The sequence below is a fragment of the Zeus faber genome, assembly GCF_960531495.2.
Source record: "Zeus faber genome assembly, chromosome: 10".
NCBI classification, from domain to species: domain Eukaryota; kingdom Metazoa; phylum Chordata; class Actinopteri; order Zeiformes; family Zeidae; genus Zeus; species Zeus faber.
The window spans coordinates 14,621,863-14,634,145 of NC_137199.1; the positions used below are offsets into that span (position 1 = coordinate 14,621,863).

At 44.0% G+C, this 12,283-nt stretch overlaps 1 protein-coding gene across 1 annotated transcript; it reads right to left on the reverse strand.

Moving 5' to 3' along the window:
* Positions 1-2,954: 2,954 nt before the first annotated feature.
* ndufs8b (NADH:ubiquinone oxidoreductase core subunit S8b) lies at positions 2,955-7,253 on the reverse strand. The gene is made up of 7 exons (XM_080007875.1): positions 7,228-7,253; positions 5,874-5,934; positions 5,705-5,770; positions 5,508-5,597; positions 4,860-5,032; positions 4,632-4,760; positions 2,955-3,867 (listed from the first exon to the last, which is right to left on the reverse strand). The coding sequence occupies exons 2-7, from the start codon at positions 5,920-5,922 to the stop codon at positions 3,736-3,738; spliced, it is 639 nt and encodes a 212-aa protein (XP_079864001.1). The 5' UTR covers positions 5,923-5,934; positions 7,228-7,253; the 3' UTR covers positions 2,955-3,735.
* Positions 7,254-12,283: the final 5,030 nt, after the last annotated feature.

Here is a 12,283-nt window from a genome sequence, read left to right on the forward strand (position 1 = left end):
TGTACTGACTACAATACATACACATACATTTGACACTTTCTATTTTAATTTTACTGATCTTTTCTAGTTATACAGATCTGTCCCTCAGGGCTTCTTTGTAATGTCTACAGTAGTTCTTTCAGCCTCCCCCAGCGGTTTGTCCACACCGCCCCATGTCCTTCAGGAGAATATCCCCACAGCATCTACACGGCAATGCAGTGGGGCCACCTTCTACAGATTTCGACTAGGGCTCCAAAAAAGGGAGGGCCAGCCTTGATAATTCGGGATGGTTGCCGCCGAGGAGGCCTGGGATGATATTGGTAGTAGATGGAGACGGATGCTGGTTATACGCTATACACGGTAGTGTAGACCATTCTCGGTCGGTGGCAGACCATAAAAATATACAAGTGCAGCGAAGCGAGGGGTGGGATGGTTATAAATTAGATCATATCCAAAATACTTATTTATTATCTAATAGCATAAACCAAAAAGTAACACATACCGCGGGTCTGGTGCAGATATGGACAACTTCACACAGCCTTCCTTTGGAACACGTCCATCTTGAAGTGCGTATAAGACTCTCCTGGAATTACCAAGACAGTTACCAAAGCGCCAGACTGGAAAGACGGAGCTCTAGGATTGTTGTCAAAAGAAATTTGAAAACTTTTAGTGAACAGGCTTTCCTCAGTGACCTCGCCGACAGTCACTATGCATCACACGTAACAAATACCAGATGTAGAACCGGCGTTGGAATATTTTACAAATTCATTACTCACCATCACTGATAAACATGCCCCATTTTTAAAAGCTCTGGGTAAAAGATAGATCAAGCCCCTGGTTCTCCACAGAATTATCAATGATGATCAAGGCGAGGGACAAAGCCCGGGCTCTAGCGAGGTGTTCTGACAAAGCAACCCATTTAGACAACCTAGAAATAAAGACACATCTTCCTTGAGAAAAGCAAAGTACAATTATTACATAGAATTAATATCTAGCTCTTCTACAAACCAGTCAAAATTCTGGAAGGCGGTAAATATAAACAAAAACAAATCCTCTACATCTTTTCCTTCTCCTTCCTTCCTTGTTCTTCCTTCCTTTGATGACTGCTGGATAAATAAGACATCATTGCCTCAAACACACATGTTGTTACCGCAGGAAATCTGTTTGATATGGTGTACTCAGGATCGGCTGTAAATAGTAAGCGCTTGGCTTACGTACCCCCTTAAACCGTACCTCTCAGTTCACCCTACAGGCCCTTCCCTTCCTCAGTTGTTAAAGAGGCACTTTAAGCTGTCGATTGCAGGAAGGCAACTGGAGGGGATTAACTGGACCCTTATTTTCAAAAGCTCCATGCTCCATTTATTGCCGAACAAATCCCATATCTTTTTTTATCGCTCTTATCTCCCCCGGAGTCGTCCCTCAGGTTCGGAAACCTGCACATGGCATAAGGGTGGTAATAAAAAAAAAAGATCTTAATCCAACTTCCAAACTGTACCGGTCTTGCTAAAATCCTGGAGTCATTAGTTAATTAGCAGCTCAAATCCTTCCTCCCAGGAAACTGTGTTAAATCCACACCAATCTGGTTTCAGGGCTAAACATAGTACCGTGGTTATGAAAGATATTGTTTCTGCTGTTGACGAAGAGTCATATTTTGCCGTCCTCTTTGTCGATCTATCAAAAGCATTTGACACTGTTGGCCATGCTATAGTCCTACAGAGGCTTTGTGATTTTGGCTTTGACTATAAATCCTGTAAATGGTTTCAGGACGACCTGTCTCACAGACAGCAATGTGTGATTTGGGGAAATGGTTGCTCGGTATTTTCTGTCAAGATGGGTTCCACAAGGTTCAATATCGAGTCCGATCTTGTTCACAATTCATATCAAAATTATGTCCTTTATAACAAATTGCAATGCCCTATCTTCATGCGGATGATACAGTTATGTATTGCTTTTGCTGATACTGCACATTGACACAGACAGACCCTTTTTAATTTGAAATTAGTCCTGATTTCAAACAAAACTAAAAATGTGCTGTTCTCTAGAGCCAGAGATATTGTGGACAATAGTTTGCATATTACCAATGGGTGTAATATTGAGAGGGTCACAGTGTATAAATATCTTGCAACAAAAAAATTGGCTATTTGTACAGAAACAAAGCAAATTTTCCTTTGTTCAGTAGAAAGCGGATAATTGACGCCGTCTTCTTGTCTGCTTTGGATTAGGGGGACGTTATCTTCAAGCACGCCTCTGCCTCCACTCCTAAACCCCGACTCAGTTTACCACTCCACCCTAAGATTTATTACCGGTGAGTTTTTCCACTCATCATCGCATCTTATATGATAAGGTTGGGTGGGCATCTCTAACAGTAGGACATGACAGGCCTTGTTTTTTATTTATTTACAAAGCCCAAAGTGGCAAGTTGCCATCATATATCACCTCATTATCAAATCGGTCCTATCTTCATTATTCAACTCGCTGAAATGATCGGCTAATGGTTATAGTCCCACGTACAAACACTAAATTTGGGAAAACTGCTTTTAGTTTCTGTGCTGCACACTTGGAGCACACATTGAAACATGACACACTAATTATACTTTTAGGTCAATTTATTTCCATGATTGCAAATTGCTCCGCCCATTAATTCAACTGTTTTTAACTGTGTTTGACTGTGTTCTGTTGTTGTTTGTTTTCTCATTGGCTGTTTTTTTGTGTGTGTGTTTTTATCCATTTATTCTGATGTACTATTTATTCTAATGTACTCTCGTCATCATTGTAAATGAGGGCATGCCCTCAGTGATTTTAGAATGATGAATGAATGAAACACACATCCTCGGGTCCACAGCACAGACATAAACACATAATATAAGATCAACCAGTGATGCATAGATGCTGTGCTCATGTACTTCTAAAATTCCTAGATGCCAACAAGATGTGAGAAAGCTATATTGAGTCATCATTCATGTTTTATTATTAACACTCACTGTTAATGGTATATATGGGGTTTTTTTAAGAGCAGTGAATAAATCAGTTACAGATGGTAATTAACATGCAGGGTCTTAAAAAACAGTGGTCTCAATATCAGGCCCATTAAAAATTCAAAATGTGAGTAGTATGACTACTCAGTACTTGTACTGTATCTGAAAAAACGTGCAACTCTAAGCTTTGCATTTGAACAGACCCTTCACACACAAATAGTGCATGTAGGCATCATTGCATTCAAATCACTGAATGATGCCCTTTTAATTTCTCCAAAAGCATGTCCGAGAAACACTCCTAACATTTTTTTTCTGACCTCCACAACACTGGACAATAAATTACGATAGCTATTCAAAGAATTTCAAACCCTGAGGGTGGCTGGGACACCGCTTGTCCCGGATTTGGCCCGTTCACACGGACTAAACTGAGGACACGCGCATTACATGAAGATATTTAATAAATCAACTTGATGTGCTCCGTCCAAAAGCCCCCACTACTGAGGGAACTTAAAAAACTGATACGCAGTACATATGCCTTTATACTGTATTTAGTGTGGCTTCATCCAACATTAACAAAGTGCATTACGTTTTTGGATTGCTTACACAATACAATCAAAAACATTTGTGCGTTTATACATTTGTGCGTTTATCATGTATTCCTGAAAATATAATAAAACAGCAGTAAAGCTTGGTTAATCTCTTGAATGCATAGGATAACTATGGCTGACAGCGGTGTGGGTCATGCTGTTTCTACCGGCTGTTACCAGATTCAACAGGCAGCCTATCTGTACAAGTAATCAGCCTGTATATTAGCTGCGATCTCCGCCTCCCACCGGTCTCCATTGTTGAGCAGCTTCTCTTTGTTGTAGAGCAGCTCTTCATGGGTCTCCGTGGAGAACTCGAAGTTCGGACCCTGGGGAAAGGAGGACGGTGGTCGCGCGGAAGAAGAAGGAATGGGAAGAGGAAACATACCGATGAACATTCAAGAAAACCACACCCTTTATTGTGACATTGTGACACAACTCTATTATCAGTTAATTTGACATCCATAACTGAAGCTGAGATGAACGTATGCCTCCCTATACATTAACATTAAACCCATGTGACAAGATAAGGCATCCCCTGATTTTTCTCTGGGAGACTTTTTCCACCAAATGTGAGTATGATTTAAGAAATCGTCGCACACACAGGCCCATAGACCGCCGCCCCAACCCTTCAACAGCATGGACACTAGAGTTACAAGGATTTAATGATGTTTATTCTAGTTGCTGCACAATAACGTGCTTCTCCTCTCCATACTTAAGACTATACCGTTCTTAAGTGTTTTTGGTATGCTTTAGCAGACAAAATAATACGATACAAGCAATAAAATCGTCACACACACACACACACATCGTCTCAACTCAAAAAATATATTCCGAAAACACAAAATATGTAGTACATCTTGGGCTGGGAAATATGTCTTCAAATATTCAAGATAATTTCAGAAAGAAACAAGCCTTACCCACCCACTTACTTAAACCATACCCATGTCATAAATGTGGGCCGCATTCATAAAATATCGCTAAGTGTATAAATCAGGGTCAGGGGAAACAGAGCTGGCCTTCCCCGCTTTGAACTTTTCAAACATTATCACAACACCCACTTGGTTACAGAGTCTCCGTGTACACACTGTACCTCGACAATGGCATCGACGGGACACGCCTCCTGGCAGAAGCCACAGTAGATGCACTTGGTCATGTCGATGTCGTAGCGCGTGGTCCTCCTGCTGCCGTCGGCACGGGTCTCTGCTTCGATGGTGATGGCCTGGGTCCCACACAGTATTTCGGGTGTCATTTGATTTGGATTTCAAAGTGCACGGCACATTCAGAATTTAGATAGACCTATTTAATCGCCTATGTCCACCTGGGCGGGGCAGATGGCCTCGCAGAGCTTGCAGGCAATGCAGCGCTCCTCTCCGTTGGGGTAGCGGCGGAGGGCGTGTTCTCCGCGAAAGCGGGGGGAGAGGGGACCCTTCTCAAAGGGGTAGTTGATGGTGGCGGGCTCACGGAACAGGTAGCTCAAGGTCATTCCCAACCCTAGAGCCAGGCGAGTGTTTAGATGTGAGAATGTAAATACGTTACACAAAAAAGGTGATCACCCAACCACTCCGGGCCGTTATGTATATTTTGATGTGTGCAGGTATAGGCCGTTCACACCTTTTGACCACGGTGTTAGGTGGATGGTGGTAAAAGGGACAAACCGGTGAACTCCACCAGGATCGAGTAACGGTTTAACCCAGATTAGTTTTGTGATCAATGGTTTTCACGCAGCCCGTGCAAAGTAATAAGAGGTATTTAACAGCCTTGCCAAGTGCACACAAGAGCACATAACACCGTGAGAATGAATTACAGGACAGCCGGGACTCCATCATCGGGTAACGGTCGCGAACCAAAATGATGCTCGGCGTCGCGAGGAGACACGATTCTGAGGGGAGTTTTATTCCGGTATGAAGGCCGTACGAACAGCAGGGTGCACCAGCGGTGGGCCGGTTCACTTGAAGGGACATGTTACCTCTGAAGAGCTCCGTCCAAAGAAGAGTGGTGGCAGCCCTGTCAGTTATGGATCTCATATCTGTGGGCAGCTCCTGAGCATTTACATATTCTACAATGAGGGCAGCAAGAGAGAGAGCGGCGTCAATAAAACACAGTGGGTCCCGACCTTTTGAGTGGAAAAACCTCAATACATGTTTTGTTTTGAACATGACTCACTGTAACCCGCTTTCGGAGCACTGAGACTTAAAGGCCGCACGGAACCAGGGTGGACTCCGTAGGCGCCTGAAGGTTCATGCAAGTGTAACGCTTCGGTTGAATCACACAGGAAACAACGCCACGCTGTGACCTCTGTTTGTATCATTCGAATCAACAAATGCTTTATTACCTGATCTAGGGAAGCAGTGAAGAAGGCGCAGACGCTGGGAGGAAGACATCTCAGCGACAAACTAGAGAAGAAGGAAAATGGGATCGGGGCAAATTCAAAGTAGTTGCCCACCGAGGTGGGTAGTAACGTGTTGTGTAACCGGTCGGCTCATGAAGACTTTGCGTGTTTCTGGGTCCATTTTAGAAACACGACTACGTATATAGAGAGGTTTTTTCGAGGCCTATATTTGTAGAGCAAGTTATGTGTTTTTGTCCTCAGTTACACCGTGCAAGTCTCTGATGCGTATGTGATTTCATTCCCACACACACACATACACACACACACACACACACACACTGTTATAGTCAGTGAAATGAGGTCCACCAAAAAAATATACTGTGTAATTTCATTTTAATTAATAATATAAATATATTATTAATAATAATAATAATTATACACAACATGCAACGTTTAAATCAATAAACAAAAAAAAAAGATTAGATAATATTTAGTTAGACAATAAAGAAATTAGACAATAAAGAAAAAAAACAAGTAAAATACATTTAATAAAAATAAAGAAATAAAGTGAATTCCGGTTTTCCCCCGTGACAAATTTTCAATCATCGTTTGTCTTGAATTATTGGTCTTGCAATACACGCCTTGAACTATTAATAATAAAATAAAAATAATAAATATTGCTATCATTATTATTATTATCGTATTATATTGAATTGAACGAAGCCGCATATATTGAACGTCTTGCCACTGTGATCATTAATGTGAATTAAGTGGAAAAAGTCAAGTACTATTACTCGAGTAATATCGCTAACTTGACCCAACAACTTGCCGCCTTTCCCCATTTTGAACAACCCTATTTACGTGGGGTAAAGCAACGTTGAAGTAACGGTACTCTCACTGCAGTACCCACCCCGGGGTGCCAGCTCACGCTCAGTTGAAACGCCATAAAGTTGGAACAACGACACCGCGCTGTCACAGTACAAGCTCCACGTAATCTCCTTCCCCAAATCCCAGGACGTGCGTCACTTAAAACAGCACCAACGCCGAAGCAATCGCACCTAGTTATACTTATTTCGTCACTAAATCGTTCCAATTTCATCACACGCGAGGGTGCGCGTACCCCGGTGTGAATGAATCCACTTTATACTGTAAATGCGTATGTGGTCAACGCCGGGTCGCGTCGCGGCGTGTCCCTGAACAAACCCCCCCCCCCCCAAAAAAGAGGCAATTTCCAGGAGGCTTTACACGTCGCTCCCCGGTGACAACACGCGTGGGGGGCCGCGCTCGCCGCAACGCCCTCGAGAGATTCACGGGCGCCGGCTGTCAAACACCGACGATGCGCCATCCTCCGCCTTACCTCGGAGGGAGCGTGTGGCCGCCTGTCGATCGCCGCGGGACTGACAGGGGGCAGCGGAGCGGCCGCGGACGGGCGCGGAAGGAGGACGCGAGGACCCGGATGAAGGGCCGGGCAACGGCGGGCGCCATGTTTGTTGTGGCATATTTCTCTCCTCCTCCACCCCCTCCTCCTCCTCCTCCTCCTCCACCTCCACCCCCTCCTCCTCCTCCTCCACCGGTGGTCCGCGCAGGAACGGCAGCACGATGCGCCGGCTGTGTTGATCACAAAGTGGCTGTTTTTATGAGAGAAAATATACGTCTTTAATTGGAACACGGGCCGGGTTATAAACATTGGATTTTATTGATTGTTTTTCTTATAGCATATATATATATTTTTATTTTTTATTTTTTTTCTCAAATGTAAAAAAAAAAGATCACTGTTTTCATTCAAGCTATTTTACAACTATCTGCCGTGTGTCGTATTAAGGACACTCAATAGAACGTGTCGCAACGACCAACAAGAAATAGCATCATCCCCACATGGGATCACATGAACAAAATAGTGTTCCAAGAGAAACATGACTAATCCTGGCATTTTCATGTTTTATTCACTGAGCAGAAGTTTGAAGACACTATGTCAGAGAGAGGGCGGAGGGGGGAGAGAGAGAGAGAGAGAGAAAGGGAGGGGAGAGAGAAAAGGAGAGAGAGAGAGAGAGGGAGAGAAATGGAGGGGGAGAGAGAAAGGGAGGGGGAGAGAAAGAGGGAGAGAGAGAGAGCGAAAGAGAGGGAGGGAGAAGGTAGAGAGAGGCAGTGAGAGGGAGGGAGAGAGAGAGAGAGAGGGTGTGGAGGGTGTTTCCTCTTCTATTACTTCTGAGAGCTCCACTTCAGTGCTTCAGCAAAGCGTGTCAGGTCGACGTGGAGGGCACATAACAGGTATTTAGAACTGACGCTTGTACATATTTGGGAGAGCACTAAATGTGTGACTTGTAGACGTGAGAAAGAAAGCGGTTACTTGTCTTGTCACTCAGGATCAAAAAACTCAATCTATTACGAGCAGCACCGTCATTGAGTTTTGCCGGGAGGGTGTTTTTGGAAATCCATCCTCCTGTGCTATAACCAAGGAAAACACTTATTGTTCTGTATGGAGACACTGTAAATATTACCAGCACCAGTTAGTCCAGTTAGTTAGACCCATGAGACTAGTCTCATAGAACTAGTCTCAAATATGGGTCACAAGACTCTGATTGCCTCACTATGTGTGTGTAAAGTGACCTTGGGTCCCTTGAAAGCCGCTATATTAATCAAAGCCCTTATTATTGATTATCATTATAATTTATTAATATTAATAAGGGTGTTTCGGTCAATGAGTCGGCTTTTCCCCCCCTTATGTCATTCTGGTCTCCAGTAAGATGTTACGGTCATCATTCAGTGGAGAAGACCCCTCCGATGTTGACGCCGGCTCAGAGGCGGCGACTCAGACCGATCGGTTTGGATTTATTCTGGCCAATGGCTCCAGTGCTGGGTGAGTAGCCCGGAGGTTCACCGCTGCTACCGGGAGTACACAACAGCATCCGCTTCACGTCTCTTTGTTCTTATAATCACAACTATAATCACAACTATAGATCTATCCATCTATCCATCTTCATATTATTTTCAGAATGTGATTGACACTTGCTATGGGATGCATTATCCTTCCAGACGTTATTGTGTACAGTGAACTGCAAGGTTTATTGTATATTTCACTCCTCCCCCAGATATTGCCACTTATACATTTTCTATTTCTATGTTTTGATGTCAGCTGCTGGGACATTGCAATTTCCCTCCGGGGATGAATAAAAAACATTTATCTAACTAACTAACTAACTAACTATCTAACGTAATGAAGTACCAAGTAGTCCACTAGGTACACAAACAGCAAGGTGTTTAGAAATGGTCATCTTTTAACCGTGAAATCTTTTAACCTCTTCAAATTCTGTGTGTTGGCAGAATAGCCACTGCTAGAGATCGCAATGTCCTACCCTAGAAATACACACTTTACTGAAACAAAACTGTATCGTGAAAAGCAAAGGGAAGTCAGAGAGCTCAGGCACGACAACATCACCCGAGAACCATTAACACGAGTCACCTGTCGCCATGCGGATCTTACTGATGCTCGCCCGGCCCGTTGCCTTGACGACTTGCAAACCGCCCTCGCGTGGTTTTCCTGTTTCCTGTGTTGCTCTGTGTTTTTTTTTGTTTTTTTTCTTCGCAGCTCGTCATATAAACATACTAAGGCGGAGGCGTGCAGTTAACTCAGCACATTTAATTGTGTTTTATACAATATCGGCGGGTGTAATGTGCTGAACTCAAACCGCTCGTGTGGAGCAGGATGATGTATAACGGTTAGCCACGCAAGCTGTGGTTGGAGGGGGATTAAAGCGACACACTAAAAGTCTGCATCGCCACATGGTGCTGTCGTTGAACTGCCTTCTGTTTTGTGTGTGAGCAGCATGGGCCCATCCCCTGAGCTGGTCCGACAGAGGGAGGCCAAGTGGATCAGCATCATCAACCAGTGGGATCACGTGTTAGAGAAGAAGAACAGCAAAGTACGTTGCATGACCTGGACCCTTTTCTCCAATCTGTGAATCCTCTTTTCACGATGTTGAGTGTTGTTATGGAGAACGTGGGCAGCGGTGGCAGAAAGTGCTCACATCCCATATTTAACTCAAAGGTTGAACAACCCCAGAAAATGGTACTCTGTCCAAAGCCGGCGAAGGCAAACTCCTCTCCTGCATTCAACATTCCGCTCCGGTAAAAGCATTGGAATACTTCATATAAAATGTACGAGCGATCAAATTGATCTTGCTCCGTGCTGGGGGTTGCTCTGGAGCCCCTGAGAGCTAGTTGCGGAGAGAAGGATGTTGCACAAGCTGCTCAGCCTCATGGACAACACTGCACACCCCCTACACAACCTAGGGCTCAGACAACAGAGTGTGTTCAGCTGGAGGCTGCTTCAGCTCCGCTGCAATGGGGACCGATACAGGAGGTCGTTCCTGCCCACCGCAGTAGCCACCTACAATGACTCCCCTCTGTGCCAGGAGAGGAAACTCTACCTCTGAATGGCAATGCACAAGGCACATTTTTACTTTACATTTAACTTCCACTTTTAAGCTTTACCTTTCACTAAGTTTTATTTATTTTATTATAACTTTTTATTCACACACACACACACACACACACACACACACACACACACACACACACACACACACACACACACACACACACACACACACACACACACACTAATTGATTCAAAAACAAAGTGTTTTTGTAAATTATGTGTGTTTTGTCATGTACGTCATTGCTGCTGCAACACTGCAATTTCCCTTTGGGGATTAATAAAGTAACTTCATCTTATCTTATATTATCTTATTCATCCTCATGACCTCATAGCAAGGTCTGAAGACAGTTATCCATTAACCTCGATAGATCAAGCTGAAAAGTGTTTATGTGCGGTTTGGTTGCCCTTGATATTTCCTGTTATTATCAGAAAGCTGAAACCTAAACATTAGTTTACAAAATTATCACAATGTTAGTGTTTAAAAAAAAAAAGGGGGAAGTTGAAATAAAATAAATACACAATTACCTCCCCCCACCCCTGGAACTAATTCTATTTTTCGGCTGTTCATCATTGTCACGCACCTCCTTCGCGCTGACTCAGTGTTCTTCCGTTTCACCTTTTACCCCTTACCTCCCTCAGGTTAAGGAGCAGTGTCAGAAGGGCATCCCCGCATCGCTCAAAGCCAAGTGCTGGCCTCTGCTGTGCGGAGCCGCCGACCGGATGAAGCAGAACAAGGACGTCTACCAGGTAACCGGGAGAAAGGACGCAGGCGAACCCCATTTGAGTTCCGCAGTAAAACCATAATGATCATAAATGCAATCCTGTCCATCAGCTGACATCTAATATTATTCAGCGGGGTATAATGGCACTGTTTTAGTTTTGCTGCTATGGATTTTGATGGCAATAAATACGATAAACGGAAGGGTTGGTGTACGCAGAATTATGGCCAAGGTTTGGCAATGAAGGGGCATCCATGACAGGCTTCCCCCCGGTGAGAGAGCTACAGTCCCCTTCCTTCCTGTGTTTCAGTCTCTGGACTCGCAGCCCGCTCTGCAGATCTGGTTGGACGTGATAAAGAGGGACCTGGACAGACAGTTCCCCTTCCATGAGATGTTTCTCTCCAGGGATGGACACGGGTGAATAAACATATAATATTGTTGATTATTTTTCATTGGTTTAAGGCCTTTCTGTTAAAGAAAATTGAAATGGTATTCAGCACTGAAGACCGGGTTGTAAAGAACACCAGAAGAAGTGAACTACAGTAGTTACACATATAATAATAACAATGAGCAATTATTTGGTCGAAAGCCTCAGCATCAGTCAAAAAACAACCATCATCTATCAAGATGAAGTTGGAGTGAAGAAATAGTGTAGTTATATGTGATTCTTGCGTTTGCAGGCAGCGCGAGTTGCTCCGGGTCCTGAAGGCCTACACCCAGTACCAGCCCGATGAGGGCTACTGCCAGGCCCAAGGGCCAGTGGCTGCTGTGCTCCTGATAAACATGCCGGCAGAGGTACTAATCCACAGACCATCTGTTGACAATGCTGCAGCTGCCCTAAGAATATTATACGCCGGAGGAATTTAATTATCGTTGACCGTCGCCACAGTAGGAAATCCATCATAATCAAAGTTTATCTAAACCCAGATTAACTGTCTCAATTTCTCCGTATGGCACCTGTACTACCTGCAGCGAGATAACATGTCCTACTTCAAAACATGCTGATTTATATTAATCTTGCTAAAGATATGTCATATACAGACGCTATTTATTCTGGTAAATGCCCAGGGCCATTACGTCGCTCATGTGAGCGGACAACAACGTTCCATGCTTGATAAATGTCACTATGAGCAAGGACACGCCAACATCTCTCTCGCCCCGTCAGGAAGCCTTCTGGTGCCTGGTGCAGATCAGTGAACAGTACCTGCCTGGATACTATAGCCAGCTGCTGGTGAGCATCAAAACTCTTCGACCCA

Coding starts and splice junctions, on each gene's coding strand:
- ndufs8b (XM_080007875.1), bottom strand. CDS start 5,922: ATGTCTTCCTCCCAGCGTCTGCGCCTTCTTCACTGCTTCCCTAGATCA. Junction 5,598..5,704: donor TGCTCCGAAAGCGGGTTACA/GTGAGTCATGTT, acceptor CCCTCATTGTAG/AATATGTAAATGCTCAGGAG. Junction 3,868..4,631: donor CCGTCGATGCCATTGTCGAG/GTACAGTGTGTA, acceptor TCCTTTCCCCAG/GGTCCGAACTTCGAGTTCTC.